At 36.0% G+C, this 27,575-nt stretch overlaps 1 protein-coding gene across 6 annotated transcripts; it reads left to right on the top strand.

Annotated features, from left to right (window-relative positions):
* The first annotated feature begins 652 nt into the window (after positions 1 to 652).
* LOC136227971 (ent-kaur-16-ene synthase, chloroplastic-like) lies at positions 653 to 8,064 on the top strand. 6 transcript variants are annotated; one of them, XR_010688354.1, is made up of 15 exons: positions 653 to 743; positions 904 to 949; positions 1,060 to 1,329; positions 3,066 to 3,246; positions 3,796 to 3,998; positions 4,858 to 4,978; positions 5,053 to 5,150; positions 5,239 to 5,438; positions 5,517 to 5,626; positions 5,713 to 5,811; positions 5,890 to 6,105; positions 7,227 to 7,368; positions 7,459 to 7,505; positions 7,618 to 7,701; positions 7,834 to 8,064. XR_010688354.1 is itself a non-coding variant. In XM_066016770.1 (14 exons), exons 3-14 carry the CDS (start codon positions 1,191 to 1,193, stop codon positions 7,840 to 7,842), a joined length of 1,761 nt encoding a protein of 586 aa, XP_065872842.1. In that variant the 5' UTR covers positions 653 to 743; positions 904 to 949; positions 1,060 to 1,190; the 3' UTR covers positions 7,843 to 8,064. The 6 variants fall into 6 exon arrangements, 3 of the variants coding, with proteins under 3 accessions (XP_065872842.1, XP_065872844.1, XP_065872843.1); XR_010688353.1 differs by having other exon boundaries at positions 7,615 to 7,701; XR_010688355.1 differs by lacking the exon at positions 7,227 to 7,368.
* The last annotated feature ends 19,511 nt before the right edge of the window (positions 8,065 to 27,575 follow it).

The raw sequence follows: 27,575 nt of genomic DNA, 5'->3' as shown, positions 1-27,575 counted from the left end.
ACCCAGGCATCTATGTGAAAAAGTGGAATCTCAGCTGACAGTTCATGTTGATTCATTCGATATGCAATTCAGATCTTGTTGTCAAACATCCATGGACCGTTATCATAAACTCTTCTCATATCAATCTCATGGAAAAATTCATTCACTTAAACATTAATCATCATTTAGAAATTAACTTCTTTAGTACATCCGCATATCAAATTCACACGTGTTCAAAATTGAAAATTAATATATTTTTAAAAATATCGCTAACAATTATTATACATAAAAAAACTTCGCATTTGATCATATAAATCTTAATGATCATATATACACAAATAGATTTGAGCGTATTAGAATTTTAGAACGGAGATTTAAACATCGTAAAGCTTAAAATTAATAAGCTTGCCGATTACTGCAGCAAAGAATACTGCCAGAAAAAACCATTTAAACGTGTTAACCTTTCAATTTTATAAACACCACAGATTATTAAAAGAGGACATATCTGTCGACAGACTAAGTGATAATTTTACTATAATGGTCCAAGTGTAGTGGGCCAATTAGAATGTGACACTTCAACATATAAAGCTATACATTTCATGTTTTGAGCACGTGTTGGAATTCCTCCATATATTCATCAAATTGCCTCAAAATTAAACATTATTTTATTTCTCTCAGTATCCCAACAAAAATGATATTGGGTTGTTCTACCACTTCCAAATTCTTCCCAAAACAATGCGAACCCTCCAACACTAGTTTTTCAGGTCTTTCTTCCATTTTTCAGCTCCTCCATTAATTACTTTTGTTTCCATATATAATGTTTATATCACTCTTACAGTAGATTTATACTTATTAGAATTTGAATTTTCACTAGTTTAGATTTAAATTTGATTATGTGTATATAAAATTGTTAAATATATGCAGACAGAAGCAAAAGCAAAGAGTCCAGGAGAATATTGTTGTTACACAGGTATGTGAAAAATATCATCAAAAAGATCTGATTGTGTTTTGGAAGATCGGGATGAATGTTCCTCGAGCATTCCTAGAAGATAGAATATAATTAATGTTATTATGTAACAGGATGAAGAAAAAGAAGTATCAAGAACAAGTATAAAATTGAAGGAGATGTTAAAGAAAGTGGAGCAGACAGATTCATCATACGACCTTTGTATGCAAGCAAACCACTTTTTCCAAGTTCTCTGAAATGGGTGATGGAAAATCAACAGCCAGATGGATCATGCTCTAATGATTCCACTCATCCTCTGTTAATTAAAGATTCTTTATCTTCTACTTTGGCCTCAATACTTGCTCTTCAAAGATGGAACGTTGGAGAACAACTTATTCATAAAGGTAATTTTACGTTTCCCTTTCAACAATAAAAAAATCAAAATATTTTCTCAAATTTAAAAATATTAATCATTAATTCTATTTTTTCTCTCTATCTTAAATTAGCACAACAGATGATTTGCGTTGTTAATCCGTTTCTCAAACACACAGAGTTACCATAATTACAGATGATGATTGTGGGCTAAAAATAATTACGAGTGTCAATTTTAGGGACATTTTGTTTCCTTTTCCTTTTGTTTCTTTTTGGGTAATTTTGGTTTTTTTTAGCCATTTGCATCTCATCTGTGTTCTCTGCTTCTATATTTGATAGCGGTATATACTCTGTTCATCTCTTCGTTTTCTTTTGGATTGATTTTGTTCAGTTTTATTTGTTTTATGTTATTGAAATTTGAATTAGTTCTAACAGAGTGGATGGTATAATTGATTTTTATTTTTTATTTTGGAGTTTGTTTGTGATAATTAGATGACAAAGACGTTTATTTATAAAATAAATAAATAAAAGTATAAAATTAACTATTTTTTTTTTACTTTTAAAACCATTAATCAATTTGGTCTGTGTTTGCTAACGGAATGAACCTCAAGGTATCCATTTGTAAATTTTTAAACCACAATGATACTGATCAAAAACAGATGTAACCACAAGGTTTGTTGTTATACTTTTCTCTTTTTTTAATTGTGTTAATATCATACTAAGAGTTTGTTTGGTTCAGCTGTTAGTTAACAGTTGTTAATGTTACTATTAGCTGTTTGCGGTTGTTGTTAGTTGTTTATTATTAACTGTTTAATTATGAGTGTTTGGTAAAATTATATTGAACTGTTGTGGTTGGTATTTAAAATGACTAATATGGACATGTTTTAAATTAATCAATAAATAAATAATAAAATAAAAAATGTATTATAAAAATTAATAAATAAATTAATAAATAAATCTAAATAATTTTTTTTATTGAACGCAACAAAACCTTATTTTTAAGGTAATTATGTTATAGAAATAGAAATAAGTTTAAAGAAAAAAACATATTTTATGAAAATAAGAAGAATATTTTGTCAATAACAAATAATTACAAACAACTGTTCATGAAAAGTTCCAAAAATGAGTTTTTTTTTTTTTTTTTTGTAAAATGCTCCAAAACGTTGCCGTTTCCATTAAAAATGTTAAACACTGCAGTTATATAAATCTAACCAAATATTATATTTCATGCGGTTTTGAATGAAACGCTAAACAACACTCATCTTAAAGACGGAAGCAAATACTTTCTAAATATTTTAAATATGATTAATGTTTAAAAGATTCTAGTTCTGTTGATGACTCTGAATTTGGAGATAGAATTATTCAAATACGATCGGTTCTAACATCAAATGACTCTTACTCAGTCAAATGGATACGACGGCAAGCGAATAAAATGACACATGTGTTAGTACATTCTTCTCGTTTATCCACTTGCTCTTTATTTTTTAATTTATTACCGAGTTCTGTTTCTGTTTCTGTTTCATTATTACAATTTTACCATAATTTGACTCATTAATTCATTGTTGTTTGATAAAAAAAAAAAAAAAAAGATTGTATATTAAAATTAAATAATAATCAAACTTTAAAAAAAATTGATATCGTAAAAATAAAATTAATTGAAATTGAAATTATTAAGATAAATTTATGTAATTTTAATAGCTTAATTAATGAGTTTTGTATTTTATGTTTTTGGATGACCCAAAGTAAAATTGTGGGTGGTTATCTTCAGGTATAGATTTTATCGGGTCAAACATATGGGCAGCCGGAGACATCCATCAATACTCTCCAACTGGATTTAATATAATATTCCCAACTATGATTGAATCCGCCAACAAAATGGGTTTGAGTCTATCTTTAGACAAATCATTATTGGACTCCATGCTACGTCACAGAGATTTGGAAACTATAAGGTATTATTTATTTTCTTATTCTATGATTCTATATTGCCACATCAAATTATTTATTGGCTTAATAGGTATCCAACCTCTTAAACTTGTAACTTTTTTTCACATGACTCCCTTAACTTAGGGGACAACCTCTCAACCCCCTCAACTCTCCAAAAACATCACATACAGCCCCTTACACCCCTATATTCGGTCAAAATATTGACCAATGTAGAAAACGCGTTTGAATATATTGACCCGTGTAGAAAACATCCCTATGTTCGGTCAAAATATTGACCCGTGTAGAAAACATCACAAATGGGCTTGCTCGCCGAGTAGGGGTCTCAATAGAAAAATTTAATAAAAAAAAATGACACGTGGCATTGACGTGGTCAACAGTCAAACGCGTTTTCTACACGGGTCAATATTTTGACCGAACATAAGTGTGTAAGGGGGTTGTATGTGATGTTTTTGGAAAGTTGAGGGGCCTGGTGAAAAGAAGTTACAAGTTTAGAATGTTTGTTGCCTATTAAGCCTTATTTATTTGTTCGTTGATATCCCTAACCCCAATTGTAGTTTGAAGGGAAAGGGAAGGAAGCTTGCATACGTGGCAGAAGGATTGAATGGGTCAAATAATTGGGATGAAGTAATGAAATATCAAAGGAAAAATGGATCAATCTTAAATTCACCAGCTTCAACTGCAGCTGCTCTTATTCATCTTCGTGATCCCAAATGTTTTCAATATTTAGACTCTTTAATGCTCAAATTCAAACATGCAGGCAATTTTCCATTTTAACATAATCATATACTTTTATAATTTCCAATTTCTCAGTCCAAGACTCGTCAGAGCCCCATTAACTGTTCATCCCCTGATTAAACTCTTCTGCGTATGTTAAGGTTCGAACTTGAGATCTAACTTAAAGGACTTGAGGCCTTTAATTACTCAATCCAACCTTAATTGCTACGTAATCATATATTTAATAATGACAGAAAAGTATCTTGAGATATCTTATCGTTCTGATTTCGACGGATTAACTCAATTTGAACTTTTATCTCAACCTGATTGTTTTTTTATCATATTAAACTTTTATTTAACAAATTAGTTAGTTGCAAATAGACATGTTTATGGACTTGTTGATCCGTCTAATCCGTCCAAACCTGCACTTCATAGGTTGAATTTGGACATACAAATTTGATGTTTAACCTAGGTCTTCTCAAGTCCGCATATAAAATTAATTGGACTTGAAATTTGTCTCAAGAACCCAAGCTACCGAGCTCGATCCTCATTATATATGTATTTGACTTTTTCATTATTATTTAGGATTATGCTGGTTTAATTTTGTTGAATTAGTTAGACTACATTTTAGTTTGATGCATCTTTACCATTCATAACTATAATTTAGTTTTAATTTATTTTTCAAATATAAATATATTAGTCGGGGTCAAGTTGAGTTATGAAATTAGTTTCCTTAACCTCACCCAATCCGATTGAATCCCTATGTAAAAATAGTGTGGGTTGGATTGAGTCTGTACAAGGTATATTTATGTGTCAAATGAATAGTTTTCTATTAACCGAGCTTTAAGTTGAAAATTGGTTTTCTGATTATCTTAAAATATTATGTTATTTTTTTCTTGCAGTTCCTGCACTTTATCCATTCGATATTTATTCTCGTCTCTGTATACTTGACGAACTGGAAAAATTGGGAGTTGATAGATATGTGGAGAAAGAAAAGATAATGTTTTTAGATGATATGTATAGGTAATTATTTCAATTACCTTATATCTTATAAGGTTTCCTTCAATTGGATTAATTAATAATTAGTTGTTCAATAGATGTTGGTTGCAGGGAAGCGATGAAATATTTGCAGACCCTACATGTTGGGCCATGGCTTTTCGTTTCCTGAGGATGAATGGATATGTTGTTTCTTCGGGTACTGCTAGATCTCTTCTCATCATTCGTGTTTTTCTTATTGTCGTTTATGGATCCGCCACTGATTTTACCTTTTGTAAAAATTGTAGATGTGTTGGAAAGTTTTGAGGAAGAAGATAACTTGTTTCATATGAATGATACCAAATCTGTGTTGGAATTATTCAAGGCTTCACAACTCACCATTTCACAGAATGAGCCTATTCTTGATAGGATTTATAATTGGACAACTTCTTATCTTAAACATGAGTTACTTAATGGTTCCATTTCAGACAAAAGTCTACAAAATGAGGTGTGTTTTTTTATATAATTTACATATTGATTAAGAAAAATAAAAATGAAATTAAACTAATTTTTTAATTTTTTTCAGGTGGATTATATTTTAAAGCATCCTTTTGCAAATTTGAGAAGAATCGAAAATAGGAATTATATTAAAAATTATAATACAGAGAATGTTACCCTCCTTAAAACGTCTTCGAGGTAAAATATTTTTAAAAAAAAACTATTTTTGAATTTTATCTATCGATTTAAGCTTTTCTGTTAAATGAGTTACAATTATGAAATAGGTTTGTGAATGTTGATAAGAGAAGTCTCTTAGTATATTCAAGGCAGGATTTCAATAAGCGCCAAATTGAGTTTAAAAAAGAACTTGCCTATCTTGCAAGGTAATTATCAATGCTTCATTTTATATATATATAATTTAATGTTTTTTTTTCATATAAAATATGATTTTGAAATGTCAGGTGGGAAAAGAAATATAAGCTTGATAAGTTGAAGTATGCAAGGCAAAGGCTTGAACTTATCTACTTTGCGGTTGCAACTAATCTTTTCGAACCAGAATTCAGTGATGCTAGATTGGCTTGGACTCAACATACAATTCTTACAACTGTCGTTGATGATTTCTTTGAATTTCGTGGTTCTATGGAAGAACTGATCAATCTAGTCAACTTGATTCAAAGGTATATATTTATATTTCCTTTTTTTTTTACTAAGTAAAAATGACTCACGGCAAATCTAAGAATTAGAGTTATTTAGAACCACATTTTTTATGTAACTACCATTTTTCGATTTTCTAAATTAGCATTTTTGAAACTTTCTCTCTTTAAACAATCATTTCCCTCTCCTAACCAAACAACACTTAAATGATCTAAAAAAATTCAAAAATTAAAGTTATTTAGAATATCATTTCTATAATGGTTTATACCTGGTATTGGAATGGTAATCTGAATTAGTCAATGATTTTCTTATAGTAATCTTGATCAATGCTAAAATGGAGTCATTAGGCTAGTATAGTGCAATGTTCAAAAGCTACAGGATAAAGTCCAAAAAATCCTTAGGTTTACACGTTTTCTCAAACTGGTATTCATAATTTTTTTATGTTCAATGTGGACTGAGGTTTTCCATTATGACTAGGAGATGACTGATATTTTTCACTTTACTAAAAACAATGACCTTAAAATTTAAAAAATTCAAAGACTTATGATATTTTACAAAACTTTAATTCTTCAACTTTTTAAATTGACGTCATTTAAGTGTTGTTTGGTGAGGAGAGAGAATATGAATGTTTAGAGAGAAAAAACTACAAAAGTGATGATTTTGAAAAATAAAAACTTTGGTTTCATATTAAATATGTTACTAAACAACCTTGATTCTTAAAATTTGAGGTCGTTAACGTTCATTAAACCATCCTCGTTTTTAGAAAAACGAAAATCTCAATTCAAATTTGGAGATTTTTTTTTTTTTTTTTTTGCAAAGTACCAATTTGACAAAACATGAAAGCATAGTGATTTTCTTTTAGACTTTACTCAAAGCTATAATGTTGGTTTTTAAAGTTGAGGGGTTATATATATAATTCATCCTTATTTTCTAAGTATAACTTTTAATTATTATTATTAAAAAATATACAATTATATGGTGCATTTATGTGAATTAGGTTTAAGATTTGTTTTTTTAGTGTGAACCTACCCAAATTCATAATGGGTTGGTCTGCTCTTTTTATATAAATTCATCGTTTGATATCAACTGTCATTCCCTATCTCTCTATAAGAATAAGTAATATGTATATTGAAATGGATTTTAGATGGGATCAACATACACCCGACGAGTTCATGTCAAAGGAAGTTGGGATACTATTTTATGCAATCTATGACTTAGTAACTGACGATGCAGAGAAGGCTAAAAAATATCAAGGAAGATGCATCAAAAACCACCTAATTGAAATTGTAATCACCTCAATAATTCTACTAATCATTTTTCATCTAACAATATTAGAATATAATTATCCAATTTGACTTAAATGTTTGTATTTTCAGTGGATTGTCATTCTTAATGCAATGTTGAAGGAGTCGGAGTACGTAAGGTACAATATAGTCCCAATAATTGATGAATACATAACAAACGGGTGTGATTCAATATCATTTGGAGCTATAGTTCTCATACCGCTTTACTTTTTGGGTAAAATGTCTAAGGAGGTTGTGAGAAGTGAAGAATACCAAACCCTACACATGCATATAAGTATGCTCGGTAGATTTACGAATGATCGTGTTACTTCTCAGGTAGAGCTAACTAACCACTTACACGATAAATTCTATAATACTAATAATCTATCATTAAATGGCATGTATTCTTTTTATTTTATTAATTTATTTGTTTCTTTAATATTTATCTGCAAACGGATATGGACGCAGGCAAGTTGAATAGTGTATCACTAAGAGTTTTACATAGTAACGGGACCATAACCGAACAAAAGGCAGAAGAACAAGTGGCTAGGATAATTGAGAAGCATAGGAGAGAATTGCTTAGAATGGTACTACAAACTGAAGGAAGTGTTGTTCCAAAAGCTTGTAAGAATTTATTTTGGATGACAAGAAAGGAGTTGCACCTTTTCTACATGACTGAAGATAGTTTTTCATCTCCAACCAAGCTAGTTAGTCGTGTTAATGCAATTCTCAATGACCCAATATTGATGCCATATAATTTGTTAATTATCATATTATAGTTCTATGAATGGATTTATATGATCAGTGTATCAAATTTTATGTGATCCTAACCCACTAAAGTATTTATATTAAGGTTTTTTTAATTTGATAAAAATAGTGGGAGCAATTATAATTTGAAGTCATGAATATAATTTAATTAAGTCAAACGAAAAATAATATATATTTCCACATATCTAGTTGCATTGAATTAGTTTGATATCATAGTTTTCGAAAATGAATCAAGTATTGCACTTTAGAATGATAATTAATTAGTTGGCTCGAATTTATTAACTATTAAAGAAATTTAGAATTATTCTCGTATGGTCCGAGTAATTTTGAGTTGGTCTATTAGGTGGTGTTGTGACTAGTGTCAGACGCTGATAATGATTCATTGGTTCGCTGTCCGGATTATTCAGAAGTTCGTAAGGTAGTTTTTGCAATGGATGGTTCTAGCTCTCCTGGTCCTAATGGGTTCACTGGCATTTGCTTTCAGTATTTTTGGGACATTGTGGGTCAAGATGTTTTTGAAGTAGTGAAGAGTTTCTTTTTGAATGGGATGATTCTGTTCGTCCCGTGTAACGTAATAGGATTAGTTCCAAAGGGGGGTTAGGAACTAATATAATTTTTTCGCTTAATAATGCTGACTTAATTTAATGTTTGATAATTTAACTCAGTTTTAGGTCAGCAAGGCTGAGTGTTGGGTGAGACAGCTGTAATCAGAAACTGACTAGAGCTGTTTCAGTTATGAGTTGGGAAGTAGCACTTAAGTCAGTTTTCAACTCAGCACTCAGATTACTCAGCTTCAGCTTATACAGATTATTTACTGAGTAATTTTAAGCAAGCAGCACATACATATATATATCAAGAGAAAGGGTTAGAAGTTACTCAGCAGACTTATTCTGGTTCGGCCTCTCCGCCTACGTCTAGTCCCCGGAATCCTTCCGAGCTTTTCAATCCTCTACTGAGCTCTTTAAAGGTAGAGCACAAACCTTTTACAATAGCAATTGAGTATGCAAGAGTACCATCCTCTATTCGTCTACTCAATCCTATCTACCATTGAATACTATAACCGAGTACTCAGCTTCTCTCTACCACTAAGTACTATAATCGAGTACTCAGTTTCACCTTTCTAACCTTTTACAAATGATACAAGAATTGTTCTTAATACAACAAAGAACACTTTAGATGACTGAATCAATCTAGACTTTTACACAATGATTGGAGTTTGGTGTAAGAGCTTGCTTTTTCTTTTTAAACAGATTCTATTTTGGATTTTGACTTAATGAAGATTTGCTTTTTCTGTCTGTATATTGTGTGTTATCCAAGTGATGAATTGGCCTTTATATAGTGATCTTGGGGCGCCAATGATTTGAATTTCGACATAGCTGTTGTGGGGAAACAGTCTCCTTTCGTCACCACTTGGTCAACTTTCAGAGCTGTAGGCCAATCCTGTCTTTTGTTTTTCCAGGAGCCAAGGTTGCCAGATTCGTCTTCTTGCGCCAGGTTTGTCTTCTTGTGCCAGGTTTGTCTTTTAGTAATTTATCAAATGGTCCATGCTTCTCGAAAAGATCTTCAAGACAGATTTCTGAGGCTTCTGATTTGTTTCAGAGACTTGCCAGACCTTGTCTTCCAAGTTGACGGATTATTGATGCTGACCTAATGACTACTCAGCTTGACTCAGTGGCTTTGCCTTCAAGCTTTTCTGAAGAAGACATTTCTTTCGCAGGGCTGAGTTGCATTCTACTCAACTTCTGCTGTGTGACTTGCTTTTGCTGACTTTGTCTTATCTTTCTCTTATGGATTCTTAGTTCCTGTTCTTGTTACTTAACTTACTCAACATTGAACAAACTCATTAGTACAATTAAATCAAAGCACTTAAATTTAATTGTTTAATCATGGGATTAACTTAAATAATTTTTTCAAATCAAAATCATGTGGAAAGGTGTTTCAACAAACTCCCCCATTTTGATGTTGGCAAAAGTATTTAGTAAGGAACTCAGTGTTGAGCTCCCCCATGATAGTTGACCTTTTCTATTCTTCTGAAAATACTCACCCGTAAGGGTTGGATCTACTGACTTAGTTTAACTCTAGACCTTCTAAGATCTAATCAAGAGAAACTAAGGCTTGGATCCACTGACTTAGTTCAATTCTAAACCTTCTAAGATTTAATCGAGATGAGTCTAAGATCAGCTTCAAAAGTAGGTCAATACTTGGAACATTTTTCCTTTACTCAGTTTTGATACTTGGGTAAGTTTAGGTATCAGAGTTGAAGTGCGCTGAGTATTTTTACTTGTTTAATTTCTATGTTCACAAGATTTTAGTTTATGTTCAATGAGTAGTTATATAAGAAAGGTCACCACATAGAAAACACAGCATATAAGCATCACATATATAAAGACAGTTTGTAGAATAGATGCTTGTATATAGATAGTCAGCTTAACAAAGAAACATGCCAGATACAAAATACAAGTTGCAAGCTAAGACTATTGCTAGTTCTATTTCTTGATGTTGGCTTGAACTTGGTTAGCTTTGGCTTTGGGCTTGGCTGTTCTTTGTTGCTGAGTTTGGTTCCCCGGGACATCAGAAGTTGAGCCAGGAGGCTTCTGCTAAGTTTGACGTTGAGTTCCGTCAGCTGGCTGGTCTTTCTCCCCCGTTTTGCCAGCATCACCATGCTGAGGGGCAGAAGCATAGAATTGCCCCTTTTGAACAGCACGAGTCAGTATGGTTGAGTACTGTTGTATTTGACTCGTACTTTCTTTAAGACCCGTAAAGACCTGGATGCCATCTGCCATACTTGATATGGGGATTTTAATGTGAGCGCTGAGTATACTGAGTAAAAACTCAAGTGACTTCCCAATCTAAGTAATGGAGTCGGTCATCCTAGCATATGACTGATAGTACATCCTGAGCATCGAGGCATCATACATATGACGCTGAGCGTTGATGTGCCGAACATGCGCAAGAGTTGATCGGGTGCAGTGCAGAATGTCATTGGTCTTTACCTAGTCAGTGTCCATTTCTTCTTTGCTCAGGTTGAGTAGGCGTATAGCCTCACCAATTTGTTCGATGGGGCATTGAGAAGTGGAGGAGATAAGTTCACGAGCTCCGGTTAGCTCAGCGGTCAGCTGGGTGAAATGTTGAGTGACTTCAGCAGAAGTTGCGGATGATGCGTTCACGGCAGATAGGGCATTGATTTTCCCTTCAATTGAGTTTATGTGATTTACCATCATCAACTGAAGTTCCACCAGCTTAACCATGAATTCCTGCTTGGGCTTCTAAGAGACCAAAGAAGTCATAACACTCATCAGCTCCTTAAGACCTTTGAGTTCGGTCAAAAGTTGCGTGATGGATGAAAGTTGAGTTGGCTCAGCAAGAGTGAACCCAGTAGCAGTGGCTTGAGACTGATTGATCTCTTGGATAAGTGCATGAGCTGAATGGATGATTCTACGGCCTGACTCAGAGGCATCCAAAAAGTTGTAGGGATCATCTTCAGCATGAATTTGTGAAGTCTCAAGGGCCGTTTTCTGGTTAGCAGCAGATGGTGGAGTATTTTGGTGCTGCCCAGAAGTAGAGGTGCTAGCTTGATCAGCAGCTGCATCCTTGTTATTGAGGCCAGCATCAGGAACTGAATGGCTTACTAATTGCTCAGTAGAAGATGGAAGTGTTTGCTCAGCAGTATTAGTTACCTGCTCAGGGTCAGTCTGAAGTTGAGTTGAAACTTGAGGTTGAGGCAACTCAGAACTGTCTTTAGCAGGAGGATTTTCCTTTGCTAACCCGGTGTGTTGAGCAGCTGGAACTTCGAGCACTTGCTCAGTTGAAGGTGGAGCAGCGGTGTCGGCAGAAGTTTGACCCGTAAGAGCTTTTGGAGTGGGATCAGTAATGGTGGTGAAGAAGTTGAATTCAAGCCCAGTTAGGTCAGTGATAGGGTCCCTTAGCGGAGCATCATCCAGGATGTCTATGAAGTTAGGCTTATGTGCCTTCCGCTTGAACCATTTTTCAGTGCTTTCTTTGTTATTTTTGGTTGGAGGAGAAGGGACAGTAGAAATAGGTTCTGGGGACTCAGGAGAAGAGTTGAGTCCGAAGTCAGCATAAAGGTTCTCAACAACCTTGTCCTTCATTGGAGACTCAGCTCCTTGCTCATCAGCTTACTCAGCAGCAGCTGTGAGGCTCAGCAGATTTCGACTTATTAGTGTTGGCCTGTTCCTCAGTACAACCTTGTTCTTCCTCTTGATCACAAGGTGTCTTTTTGAGGTCGATCTCCTGAGCTCGCAGGAAGTGAGAATCCTTGGTGATGACAAAGTCAAGGGGGCAGCTTCCAAAGGTGTCATCCCAGAGGTCTTCTTCCTCTTTAGGGGTTGCTCGAGAGTCTCCTCACTTTCTTCTTTAGGGTCATCTCTCTTCTTTTTCTCAACTGACTCAGGTTTCTTTTGCACTGACTTAGTAAGTGCAGCTTTCTTCTTACCAACCACCACCCTGATCTTCTTTACAGCCTTGTTAATATCTTTGGCTTGTGGTGTTGAGGATGGGTCATCTTTCCTCTTCTTGTTCTTCCTAGGTTGTTCAGCTGGTGCTTCTTCAACCACAGTTTTCTCAACCGGTGCTTCTTCAACCATAGCTTCATTTCCTTTCTTGGATTTGAAAGGTAGGCTGTGAGATAACCCGAACAGGATTGCTAAGGTGATCTCAGTTCCCTCTACATCGATTTCCTCTTTTAAGCTGACCTGGTGATCCTGAAGAATTCTGGTGATGAGAGAGCCCATCATGAGGATCCCGGTGCTGCGTTGAAAAGCCCCAATGATAAAGACGGGCATGTTGAGTTGCTTGTAGTTCAGCATGTGCCAGATGAAGCAGTGTTCAAAGTTTGAGGCTGAGGAGGTGGCGTTGACCTTGGGGAAGATATAGTTGGTCAGGATGTAATGTGCCTGTCTTTGAGGCTGACCCAAATTGGTACTGGAGATTTCACCTTTGTGGTTTTTGGGTTTACAGAACTCGGCTTTGTACTCAACCCGTTTATAATCATTTGTGCATCACAGTTCTGCACCTTCTGCTTTAAGTTTTAGTAGGATAGCAAGGTAAGAGGGGGTGATGGTGATCTCCTTATTCTTAACCTTAGTGACCAGATAGTCGTCGTCATCGTCAGCAACCTTCAGATTCGCGTAGAATTCCTTTACTAATTGTGGGTAGGTTGTGCCAGGGAGAGAGAAGAGGGTGGTCCATCCATTCTTTGAAATCCAATCACAGAAGGGTTTTTCTTCTTCGATGAAGCTCCTGGAAAACCATCGAGAATGGAAGACGTTGAGGTTCTTAACACTGCTAAAGACTGGTAAGAATTTTCTTTCCCTGGGTTTCTTGTTTTTCTTCCCCTTTTTCTTCTTAGAAGGGGTACATTGGTCAGTTTGGGGGTTCTCACCGAGGATGCTGACCTCGTCCATAGGTTGGTCAAGCTGACCATGGGTTTGTTCCTGAGATTCATAGGAAGTCTCGTGATACTCCTGCTCAGCTGGAGAAGAAGGATTAATGTCAGAGCGGTTGTCATCGTAATGCTCACCGGAGATGTTCTGGGAATCGTTTGACATGGTGTTCTTGAGGGATTCTTAAGAAATGCAGAGATTTAGGAGTTTGAGAGAGAGAGAGATCGAGTGCAAAATTTTTCAAGCGTAAAGAGGGATTAGTGGGAAATCGTCCACTATTTATAGTCGGTGCGTGTTGATCTGATAAGTCAGAATGGCGGTTCATTTTTGAATCAATCAACGACATTTAATTCTGACATTAATGACACATTCGGCGCATGGTTTTCTAATCATTATGCTTACGTCATCCTAGGTGGCTACTTAAATACGCGTGCAAGTATTAATTTCGCAAGTTGTTTTACTCAGCATCTAAGATACTAAACGTTTGGAGTTCTGAGTGCATAGTTTAGCATAGAAGGGGTAGTCAGCATGCGTAGTAACTTAGCAATCACTCAACATGTATAACAACTCAGCAAGTAGTGATTTCATAGCATTCATGTTTACTCCGCATATGACAGTTACTCAACATGCAATAATCACTCGGCATATTTGAATCACTCAATATTTATTTCACTTAGAAACTTATTGAAGAGGATTAAACATACTGATAGCTCCCTTAGTATGTTGAACTGCTCACGAGCCAATGGCTTCGTGAAGATATCTACAAGTTGTTCATCTGTTGGAACATAGGTCAGCTTGATCTCACATTTGAGTACATGATCTCTCATGAAGTGATGCCTAATGCTGACATGCTTCATCCTGTTGTGTTGGATTGGATTCTTTGATAAGTCAATGGCACTTTTGTTGTCACATTTGACTTCAATTGTTTTCGTTTGAACTCCATAATCATCCAACTGTTGCTTGATCCATAGGACTTATGCAGCACAGCTTCCAGCAGCAATGTACTCAGCTTCAGTTGTTAACAGGGCAACTGACGACTGCTTCTTACTGAACCAAGACACTAGACAGCTTCCAAGGAAATGACATCCTCTTGAGGTGCTTTTCCGCTCAAGCTTGTCTCGTCCATAGTCAGTGTCGGTGTATCCAACGAGTGTGAAATCGTTCGTGTTGGGATACCATAAACCTGCATTCACTGAGCTTTGCAAATATCTAAGGATTCTTTTTACAACTATGTAATGAGATTCCTTAGGGTCAGGTTGATATCTTACACAGTAACATACTGAGTATTGTATATCTGGCCTACTTGCCGTAAGATAGAGTAGAGAGCCTATCATACCTCGATATAATTTGCTGTCTACTGACTTACCTTTTTCATCAGCACAAAGCACAGTGTCAGTACCCATTGGGGTAGATATTGGCTTACAATTTTCCATATCAAATTTCTTCAATATCTCCTTGGTATACTTAGTCTGGCTAATGAAGATGCCATTCTTGCCTTGCTTGATTTGAAGTCCAAGGAAGAAGTTGAGTTCTCCCATCATTGACATCTCAAACTCAGTTTGCATCTGCTTGCTAAATTCCTTGCACATTGACTCATTAGTAGCACCGAAAATAATATCATCAACATATATTTATGCCAACAGGGTATCTTTACCCTTTTTCTTAATGAATAAGGTTGTGTCAGCTTTTCCTCTGACATAGTTTCTAGTTAGCAGAAAGCTGGTCAGCCTTTCATACCAAGCACATGGTGTTTGCTTCAGGCCGTACAAAGCCTTTTTGAGTTTATAAACATGGTTTGGGAACTTTGGATCCTCAAACCCTGGAGGCTGATTAACGTAAACCTCTTCATTTGTAACTCCATTAAGAAATGCACTTTTAACATCCATTTGGAACAATTTAAAATTCATAAAGCTAGCATATGCACACAATATTCTTATAGCTTCTAATCTAGCTACGGGTGCAAAGGTCTCACCATAGTCAATACCTTCCTGCTGACTGTAACCATGAGCTACAAGTCTGGATTTGTTCCTGACTATGTTACCTTGTTCATTTAGCTTATTACGAAATACCCATTTTGTTCCTATGGTCTTTTGATTCTTTGGTTTAGGCACTAAATCCCATACTTCGTTTCTTTTGAATTGATCGAGCTCCTCTTGCATCGCATTTATCCAGAATTCATTGTTCTCAGCTTCAAAGAAGTTTCTTGGTTCAAGAACTGACACGAAGGCTACATTGCTGAGATATCTCCTGAGTTGATTTCTGGTCATCAGGGTGTTCTCAACGGCATCAAGGATGCTACTTTCAGAGTGTCCTCTTGGAACTTTGATCTCCTTTGGTAATGTAGTGTCTTCAGGAGTAGGTGTTTCAACAATCTCTGCAGGATTATATTGGTCAGCAAAGATAATTTGAGGTTCGATTTTACCTTTGGTCAGCCCTTGAGGTAGTGACTCCGTGGCTCCATTTTGGTCAGCAGAAGTTGAGCATGGGTCATCTTCGGTAGGCTGACTTGTTTTCCCTGCAGGGTTAGTTTCATCGAACTCAACATGTACAGACTCTTCTAGGACCTGAGTTCGTTTATTAAACACCCTATATGTTTTGATGTTTGTTGAGTGCCCTAAGAAGATAGCTTCATCAGATTTTGAATCAAACTTAGCGAGGTTGTCTTTAGTATTTAGGATAAAACATTTGCAACCAAAGGCACGAAAATATCCAATATTGGGTTTTTGTCCTTTCCAAAGTTCATAGGGGGTTTTCTTAAGTATAGGTCTGACTAGAGCCCTATTGAGTATATAACAAGCTGTGTTGATAGCTTCACCCCAGAAATACTTTGGAAGCCTATTCTCGCTCAGCATTGTCCTAGCTATTTCAACTAAGGTTCTGTTTTTCCTCTCAACTACCCCATTTTGTTGAGGAGTTCTAGGAGCAGAAAAATTATGGTCAATGCCGCTGACTTCACAGAATTCATCAAATTGTTGATTTTTGAATTCTCTGCCATTATCACTTCGGATGTGAGATAATTTTAGGTCTTTATCATTTTCAAGTTTTCTAACCAATGTTGAGAACATCTCAAAAGCTTCATCCTTGCTACTCAGCAGGATGACCCAAGTGTACCGAGAAAAGTCATCTACAATGACTAAGGAAAATCTCTTACCACCCAAGCTCAGTGGTTGGACTGGTCCGAAAAGATCCAAGTGTAGTAACTCTAATCGATGTTTGGTTGAGACTACATTTTTACTTTGGAAAGATTTTTTAGTTTGTTTACCTTGCTGACAAGCATTACACAATTGATCCTTCTCAAACTTGAGTTTGGGCAATCCCTCAACTAATTGCTTTCTTGCTAATTTGGCAAGGAGATCCATGATTACATGACCAAGTCTCCTATGCCATAGCCAGGAATTATCTTCCTTTGACACTAAGCATATATTCTTTGAAAACTTCTTTTCTAGATTCAGCATGAAAACGTTGTCAACACGAGGGGCAGTTAAAATCAACTCATTTGTTTTTCCCTCGAGTATTTTACACTCAGTGGCACAAATACAACCTTTATACCGCTGTCACACAACTGAGCTACGCTCAGTAGGTTATATTTAAGACCCCTGACTAGGGAGACTGACTCAATAGTAGGATTACCACCAACAGTACCTGACCCTACTATCTTACCCTTTTGTTGTCTCCAAAACTTACATTTCCTTATCGTTTATGCACAAGTGTGATGAACTAAGTTTCATCACCAGTCATATGCCTTGAGCATGCGCTGTCAATGTACCATAGCTTTGACTTCTCAGCACACCTCAGGCTCACCTACAATTGAACTAGTTTTCTTTATGTACCCAAGTCTTTTTGGGTCCTCGTTTGTTAGAGTCAACAGGTGATGCATCATACTTAATTTTGTGATGACATACATGTTGGGGTTTAGTGTCCTATAGACAATTGTTGCAGGATACAAACTTAATGTAAATGAATTGTTCTTTATATCATTTGTTTTAATGAGATATATGTTTTATAACTATATAAAGGCAATCCCTTTTAAGCACTAAATAAAGTCTAATAAAAGGAAATCCGTAAGTTTGTTTAAAGTGATTATAAAGTGTTTATACAAGCATGAAGTGAGACAAAACTTTATAATAAACTAATAAACTTAAAACCACCCCAAGTCAAGTGATATGTTTAGGATTGATATATCACTGTTGAGACTTGTATGTAACAATGTCTTCTGTCCGACAGAAAGCTGATCTCACAAGCTTCATATATATAGATATCTGGACAGTTACATAGATCCGATGAAACGTCGTTCATTAGGATTGGGGATCCGATTTGAGATAACAGGATGGGTAGATTCATCCTTGTCACCTGTTCATCTCATTGGTATTAATAGGTATAACTAATCCTCAGACTCAAAGGAATGTTAATTGGTCATCCTGAATTACTGAATGTGAGACTTTGATCCTGTGGTCCCACGATCCTTAACAGAGATGACTCTGGGGTGTGAACTGCAAAGGTTGGGTGTCACGGGAGGTAATGTCAGGGTAGTTATACATTGGATTGAGCATTTATCACTCCCGATTAATGGGAGATATATCCAAGGATCGCTTGTGGAAGACTCGACTCTAAATCCTTGCAAGGTGATAGCTTAAGAGTAGAAATACAGATTTCACTTAACCTATCTATTTGAGTTGACTCGGCCTGTACAAGTAAAACGAACGTCTCGCTATATGTGACTTGACATCACCCATAGTCATAAGATTCAGTTCAAGGATATAGTTGATAAAGGATCGAATTATACTGTAACTAATACGGAAGGGTTAACGACAGAATCAACCTGTCTTCTTAACGGACTCTGGGGGAATGATTACAGACTTGCCAATAACATACTCAGTACATCATTCCGTTATGCAAGGATTAAATATAATTCTTGATGAAATTAATTTAATAGTTGCATACGGCCAGAAGTAGTAAGAACCTAATGGATCACACATAAGACTTGGAACCAAAAGAGAGATGGATGTCATTAATAGATGGAAGCCCAAATGAGCCCAGTAAGGCCCATTTATATAGAGGGGGGGCCGAAATTTATATATAGTAAATAAGGAATTATTTTAATTCTATTAATCCTAATTTGATTAGGTTTGTGAATTAAATTAATTAAGAGATAATTAAGTTAGGAGTTTTAATTAGATTAATATACTCCTATTATTATCCAATTAGGTTATTTATTATTATCCTAGATATATTAGATATATTATAAGATAATAATTGGGAATCCTATTCCGAATTGGATTCCTATTAAGTAACATATTCATATCTAACTAGGGTTTAGATACAAGTGACTATATATACCCCCTCCTTATGTGAATTTCGGCCAAGCCTTCTCCCTCCCCTCTTGGTGATTTTCGAAATACTCCTTTAGAGAGAGAAAGTGAATTCGCATCCCCTAGTTCGTGGATAAGAATTCATGCGGCTTCCGTCGATTGATTAATTTCATTCATCTCCTTTTCTCTTTGATCTTGTGTTGGTTAATTAGAGGCAATCTATTTTGGTTGCATCTCATAAGAGTTGATTCTAATTTAATCTCACTGTATTCACGAAAGAAGGAAAAACAATCAAAAGGGAGAAATTCGTTTTTCTTCGCCTACATCAGGTCAGTTCACTATTTCGTGGATTCCCAGAGATTGAACCGTCGGATCGTCGCGATTTTTGGACAGTAGCTTTTAGACATATTCTTCCACGTTTCCACCGAATTGATTGTCGTTCGGAGGTCTGGAAGGTCTGTTTCGGATATGGGCAGATTGGTAAACAGTTTACATCTCCATTGAAGTTGTGAGCACTTCGTTTGCAACGGTAGATTGATCATCAAAAGGTATTTCTTCTTATCCCTCTTTATATGAAATAACGATTAACGGATCATATGGTTAAAAGGAAGTAGGCTAAAAATTTTATATTTCCGCTGCTATACCTTAGCCTAATTTCCTTCAGTGGTATCAGAGCCAGGTTAAATCCGTTATTTCATATATGAAAATTTAGAAGTTTTTCAATAGGATTGAATTAATATTTATGGTTAGGATTATTTAACAAATAGTTTGATTAATTAATTCTAAAGATAAATAAATTTTAGTTAATTGTTAATTAAAATAGATTATGCGTATGTTCCTAATTATTTCGGTTGATAATCATTATAACAAAATCTATTAGTTTTATAGTTAGGTTAATAAAATTAGTTTTATTAATTCTAAAAGATAAAACGGAAATCTATTGTAGTTTTTCCTATTTCTGAAAATCGTTTTTAAAACCGTTTTAAAATCTGATATATATACATATATATGTTTTAATAAAAAAAATCTAAATACGACAGCGGCTCGGGTCGCGCCTCACGGCGCGACCAGCCGCTGTCGCGCGGCTGCTGCCTCGCGGCAGCAGCCGCGTGCGCAGCCGCAGGGCTGCTGCCGTTTGGCAGCAGCCCAGTTTCGGGCACCCGGCCCGAATCCCACTTGATTTTAATTGTTCAAATCGGCTTGAAAATATTTTATATATATATATGTTTCAGAAATTAATAGTTTTCTGTTTTGATTATCGAATGAAAATTCGTTTAAATGTTTGTTTTTACCAAGTTGTAAATCAAAGTGTTAAATGAATTGAAATCAAAATAATTGGGACATGCATAATCAACATTTTATATGGTTATATTAATCTAAGAATTAATATAAAGATACAAAACGATTAGAAGTAAAATTGGATGAAAGTTAATTTGACGAGTTGATGTGATTAACCTAAATATTACATAAGACGGTTATGTAATCAACCAATTAAATTTATTTAATTGAGTCTATACATGTTTGGAGTTATGGACATATTTGGACCCTCTTTTAGTCTTTTGGTATTTTTGAAATAGGGCCTGCGCGTCCTGCCTTTCTACTATCTATTGTAATTTCTCCTCTCATCTAATTTCCTTCAATTCAGTTGAAGTTTTCTTTAGTGGTATAGAAATTAATATGTAATTTCAAGGCGCCATGGAGAAGACGGAGGATCTAAAGAGAAATATGTAATAGTTAGTATTTCCTTAGGTTTGGCCTTTTTATTCCGTCTCTGGCTCGACGGAATAATTTAGATGATATGTCCATAACACCAATGTATATATGTATGTGTGTCTGATGTATGCTAAAGCAAATCAAGACTAAGTTAGATTATGAGACTTAAATAAAAATCCCTCATTAAAAAGTTAAGTAAATAAGCAAGTTATTAAAATCGGTTGCACCTCCCTAATATTATAATTCAGCCGGCAGTACTGGGGGCCTTTGGGTTGTTGGCTAAAGTCAAGCTCGGGGTCTTATGGTAACACCTGGATTATCGAAAATCGTTCTTTCATGAATATGGGGTAGTACTTAAATTAGATTATGATAATTGAATGAGCAAACTCATGTTGTCATAAACTAATGGGCAAGATGGTTGGGATTAATATGAATGACATATTAGTTACTAATGTGGTTAGTAACCCAATAACCTAGGAATCACATTCGAGATGTGATTGATTGCATGAATCTACCTAACGAATGGGACTAGCTTGTTGGCTAAAGTCAAGGCGAAATCTCAGGAGTTAGGATCCTAGCTCACTAAAGGATTTGTGAAATTCTTCGAATTAATATGGAGGGTTATTAATTTGGCAAAATAGTGGGAGCAATCTGAAATAAATTAAAAGGCCTATAATTTTAGATTGATATACTTTAAAGCAAATGAATAACATACATCTACTCTTTCTCACTCTCAAGTTTAATTAAATACTCTTAAAATCATGACTAACACCAATCTGCAAAATATACTTACCGATAACAAGTTGAATAGTTCAAACTTCACCGACTGGTTTCGTAACCTCAAAATCGTTTTGAAGTTCGATAAAATAGGGTATGTATTTGATACATCGATACCCCCTATCCCTGAGGATGATGCTCCCAATCGATGCTTACCAGAAGCACAGGGCTGATGACGATCATGCCGGATGCATCATACTTGCATCGATGACATCGGAATTACAAAGGCAACTATGCATGTTCCATCATCATGCACCTAAAGGAACTGTTTAGGAAACAGACCAGGTGCGAACGCTACGAGATATCCAAGTTGCTATATCGTTGCAAGATGCAAGAGGGCACATCTGTAATGACACATTGTGTCAAGATGATTGGCTACATTACCAAACTTTCTAGTATTGGATTCGCGATGGATAACGAACTAAGTGTAGACTTAATTCTTCAATCCCTCCCAAAGAGTTATTCATAGTTCATCATGAACTATCAGATGAATGACTTGCAAACCTCTCTTGAAGAGCTTGCAAATATGCTCAAGTCAGTTGAGCCCAATATGAAGAAAGACAGGGCAATACCGGCTATTGTCATAGAGGGATCAAAGAAGTGGAAAGGGAGTTCTCCCAATCCTAAACATCCCAAGAAAGGTAAGAAAGCCATGCCCACTAAAGTTAAGGGAAAGGAAGTGAAGAAGCCTAAAAGAAAGTGCCACTATTGTGGTGACGTGGGGCATTGGAAGAGAAATTGTTCTTTGTACCAAGCTACCCTCCAAAAGGGAAAAGCCGGTACTCCAACGTCTGGTATGTTCTATAAAGAACAAACATTGCAATTTTTATAGAGATTCGATTTTCTATTTCTCAGGAATATCACAAAATGGGATTTATGTGTTGATTTCTGTTTTCGCAATTGATACCAAAAGACATAAGCTAGATAATTCAACTTACTTGTGGCATTGTCATATAAACAAGCGACGCATGCTAAAGATACATTCGGATGGACTTATAGATCCAATTGATCCTGAATCATTGGAAACATGCGAATCATGTTTAAAAGGTAAAATGAAAAAGACACCCTTTAGCAATAAAGGTGAGCGTGTATCAGACACTCTAGGACTTATTCATTCAGATGTATGCGGTCCTATGTCAGTCCAAGTAAGAGGAGGATTCAGATTCTTCATAAGCTTCATAGATGACCATATTCGATATGGTTACATCTACTTGATGAGGCACAAATCAGAAGCCTTTGACAAGTTCAAATGCTTCAAGAATGAAGTGGAAAATCAATTAGGAAAGAAAATAAAGACGCTTCGATCTGATCGAGGTGGCGAATATCTTTCAGATGATTTTCTGAATTATCTAACTGAATGTGGGATATGCTCACAATGGACACCTCCCTATACACCACAACACAATGGTGTATCCGAGAGGAGAAACCGTACCCTATTAGATATGGTACGATCCATGATGAGCATGGCCTTACTTCCAAAATCGTTCTGGGGCTATGCCTTAGAAACTGCCCTCTTCACCCTGAACCGAGTACCAACTAAATCTGCTAGTTCCACACCATATGAATTGTTCGTTGGTAGGAAACATGTGTTCTCATTTATGAGAGTATGGGGTTGTTCAGCGTATGTCAAACGCATAGCGTCCGACAAATTAGATTCTAAATCTGATAAATGTTTCTTCATTGGATATCCCAAAGAAACCATGGGGTATTACTTCTATCATCCAGATGATCAGAAAGTAATAGTATCCAGATACGCAACCTTCTTAGAAAAAGAGTTTCTCGAAGAAACACAAAAGGGAAGCGTGATTGAACTCGACGAAGTTCAAGAGGAAGAAACACCGACTGAAACAACAGAAGCGGTTGAGGTACCCGAAGATGTCCCATTAGATGAGACTCCAGTGGCACCTATTCGTAGATCACGAAGAGTTCGTGAACTCCCAGTTAGATATGGTTTTCTAGTGGGAGATGATAATGAGGTTCCCGTGTTAGACGACGAACCCGAAAACTACGAAGAGGCTCTTACTAGTCCAGATTCTAAAGCATGGCTTGAAGCCATGGATTCTGAAATGGATTCCATGTATACTAACCAAGTGTGGACTTTGGTTGATCCACCCGAAGGGATAATTCCCATTGGGTGCAGGTGGATCTTCAAAAAGAAGACTGACATGGATGGAAAGGTTAGCACCTATAAGGCTAGGTTGGTAGCGAAAGGATATCGTCAGAAACAAGGTGTTGATTATGACGAAACCTTCTCTCTTGTTGCTATGTCCAAATCAATCAGAATCATGCTTGCAATTGCCGCTCATTTTGATTATGAGATTTGGCAAATGGATGTGAAAACAGCTTTCCCAAATGGAAATCTGCTTGAGGATGTATACATGATGCAGCCTGAAGGTTTCATATCAAAGGATGCAAATAAAGTTTGCAAACTTCAGAGATCCATTTATGGACTCAAGCAAGCATCTAGAAGCTGGAATAAGCGTTTTGACGAAACCATAAAACAATTTGGTTTCGAACAAAATTGCGAAGAAGCTTGCATTTACAAGAAAACAAGTGGGAGCTCTATAGCATTTCTCATACTATATGTGGACGATATACTGTTAATGGGAAATGACATTGCTCTATTACAATCGGTGAAAGTATGGTTATCTGGTAACTTCTCAATGAAAGACCTTGGTGAAGCAGCCTATATACTTGGTATAAAGATCTAAAAGGATAGATCGCGTAGACTGCTTGGTCTTTCACATGCTACATACATTGAAAATGTGCTAAATCGGTTTAGCATGCTTGAATCGAAACGAGGTAACTTATCCATGGTACATGGAGTAAAGTTAAACAATCATCAATGTCCTAAAACTGATGATGACAAACGATGCATGGCTGTAGTCCCGTACTCCAGCGCGATCGGTTCGATTATGTATGCTATGCTATGCACTAGACCTGACGTAGTGTTCGCGTTATCTGTAACGAGTCGTTACCAAGGGAATCCGGGAGACGAGCATTGGATTGCCGTCAAGAACATTCTTAAGTACTTGAGAAGGACTAAAGATATGTTCCTAGTGTACGGAGAAGGAGATCTGAAAATTGAAGGATTTTCAGACGTTAGTCATCTCACAGATAAGAATGATTTTAAATCCCAATCAGGATACCTGTTTATCTTGAATGGGGGCGCGGTCAGTTGGAAAAGTTCCAAGAAGGGAAGCGTAGCTTTCTCTACGAACGAGTCAGAGTACATCGCTGCTGCGGAAGCAACAAAGGAAGCAGTTTGGATTAGAAAGTTCATTACAGAACTAGGAGTGGTGCCTGACATTTCAATCCCATTACTCTGTACTGTGATAACAATGGAGCCATTGCGCAAGCAAAGGAACCACGGTCTCATAATGCATCCAAGCACTACCTAAAGCGATACCACATCATTAGAGAGATTGTGGCTAGAGGAGATGTGAGAATAGAAAGAGTACCTACAGAGGACAACGTTGCAGATCCGTTGACAAAGCCTTTAACCCAGAAAGTACATGATCGTCATTTAACTTGTACTGGGATAAGTTTTAGAAACAATTGGCTTTAGTCTAAGTGGGAGTATGTTGGGGTTTAGTGTCCTATAGACAATTGTTGCAGGATACAAACTTAATGTAAATGAACTGTTCTTTATATCATTTGTTTTAATGAGATATATGTTTTATAACTATATAAAGGCAATCCCTTTTAAGCACTAAATAAAGTCTAATAAAAGGAAATCCGTAAGTTTGTTTAAAGTGATTATAAAGTGTTCATACAAGCATGAAGTGAGACAAAACTTTATAATAAACTAATAAACTTAAAACCACCCCAAGTCAAGTGATATGTTTAGGATTGATATATCACTGTTGAGACTTGTATGTAACAATGTCTTCTGTCCGACAGAAAGCTGATCTCACAAGCTTCATATATATAGATATCTGGACAGTTACATAGATTTGATGAAACATCGTTCATTAGGATTGGGGATCCGATTTGAGATAACAGGATGGGTAGATTCATCCTTGTCACCTGTTCATCTCATTGGTATTAATAGGTATAACTAATCCTCAAACTCAAAGGAATGTTAATTGGTCATCCTGAATTACTGAATGTGAGACTTTGATCCTGTGGTCCCACGATCCTTAACAGAGATGACTCTGGTGTGTGAACTGCAAAGGTTGGGTGTCACAGGAGGTAATGTTAGGGTAGTTATACATTGGATTGAGCATTTATCACTCCCGATTAATGGGAGATATATCCAAGGATCGCTTGTGGAAGACTCGACTCTAAATCCTTGCAAGGTGATAGCTTAAGAGTAGAAATACAGATTTCACTTAACCTATCTATTTGAGTTGACTCGGCCTGTACAAGTAAAACGAACGTCTCGCTATATGTGACTTGACATCACCCATAGTCATAAGATTCAGTTCAAGGATATAGTTGATAAAGGATCGAATTATACTGTAACTAATACGGAAGGGTTAACGACAGAATCAACCTGTCTTCTTAACGGACTCTGGGGGAATGATTACAGACTTGCCAATAACATACTCAGTACATTATTCCGTTATGCAAGGATTAAATATAATTCTTGAAGAAATTAATTTAATAGTTGCATACGGCCAGAAGTAGTAAGAACCTAATGGATCACACATAAGACTTGGAACCAAAAGAGAGATGGATGTCATTAATAGATGGAAGCCCAAATGAGCCCAGTAAGGCCCATTTATATAGAGGGGGGGCGAAATTTATATATAGTAAATAAGGAATTATTTTAATTCCATTAATCCTAATTTGATTAGGTTTGTAAATTAAATTAATTAAGAGATAATTAAGTTAGGAGTTTTAATTAGATTAATATACTCCTATTATTATCCAATTAGGTTATTTATTATTATCCTAGATATATTAGATATATTATAAGATAATAATTGGGAATCCTATTCCGAATTGGATTCCTATTAAGTAACCTATTCCTATCTAACTAGGGTTTAGATACAAGTGACTATATATACCCCCTCCTTATGTGAATTTCGGCCAAGCCTTGTCCCTCCCCTCTTGGTGATTTTCGAAATACTCCTTTAGAGAGAGAAAGTGAATTCGCATCCCCTAGTTCGTGGACAAGAATTCATGCGGCTTCCGTCGATTGATTAATTTCATTCATCTCCTTTTCTCTTTGATCTTGTGTTGGTTAATTAGAGGCAATCTATTTTGGTTGCATCTCATAAGGGTTGATTCTAATTTAATCTCACTGTATTCACGAAAGAAGGAAAAACAATCAAAAGGGAGAAATTCGTTTTACTTCGCCTACATCAGGTCAGTTCACTATTTCGCGGATTCCCGGAGATTGAACCGTCGGATCGTCGCGATTTTTGGACAGTAGCTTCTAGATATATTCTTCCACGTTTCCACCGAAGGGATTGTCGTTCGGAGGTCTGGAAGGTCTGTTTCGGATATTGGCAGATTGGTAAACAGTTTATATCTCTTTTGAAGTTGTGGGCACTTCGTTTGCAACGGTAGATTGATCATCAAAAGGTATTTCTTCTTATCCCTCTTTATATGAAATAACGATTAACGGATCCTATGGTTAAAAGGAAGTAGGCTAAAATTTTTATATTTCCGCTGCTATACTTTAGCCTAATTTCCTTTAATACATTTATAGTGTGGCCATCTTTCCCACAAAAGTCACAATAAACTACCCTTTGGGAGTATTTCCATTTTTGTTCAGCACGATGGTGCTGAGCATACCAACACACCTTTGTGGTGTGTCCTTTCTTTCCACAGCAGTCACATTGACTAGACTGCTGAGTATTCCATTTTCGCTGATTAATACTTGAGTACTCAGCTTTTGGATAGAACCTTTTCTTTGCTGATGAACTCAGCTGGTTCTGTATGGATGTGATGTCCTTTCTCAGTTTTTTGGAATTTGATTGAACTTCAGAGACAAACCTATGCATGGTTTTTAAATTTTCATCTTGCCTGGTATTGTCCTGGAGAAGATGTCGGAGATCACTGAGTTTGACCTCTTCAATCTCATCACATCACTTGTTGAGTGCTCGTATTTTCTTGTTACACTTTTTGATAAGTGTATAGAGATCACTCAGGGCATTTATCATTTCATTTTTTAGCAAGGGTAGGGACATTACCTCGGTTGAGTGTTCCTCATGGTCAGATCCACTAGAGAGGTCAGCTTGCTCAGAGTGACAAGGGTCAGCAGATTCGTCAGCCATGAAATAGATGT

The sequence above is a fragment of the Euphorbia lathyris genome, chromosome 4 (assembly GCF_963576675.1).
Source record: "Euphorbia lathyris chromosome 4, ddEupLath1.1, whole genome shotgun sequence".
NCBI lineage: Eukaryota > Viridiplantae > Streptophyta > Magnoliopsida > Malpighiales > Euphorbiaceae > Euphorbia > Euphorbia lathyris.
The sequence above is the reverse complement of the archived record's forward strand: the minus strand, read 5'-3'. Positions and strand labels throughout refer to the sequence as shown.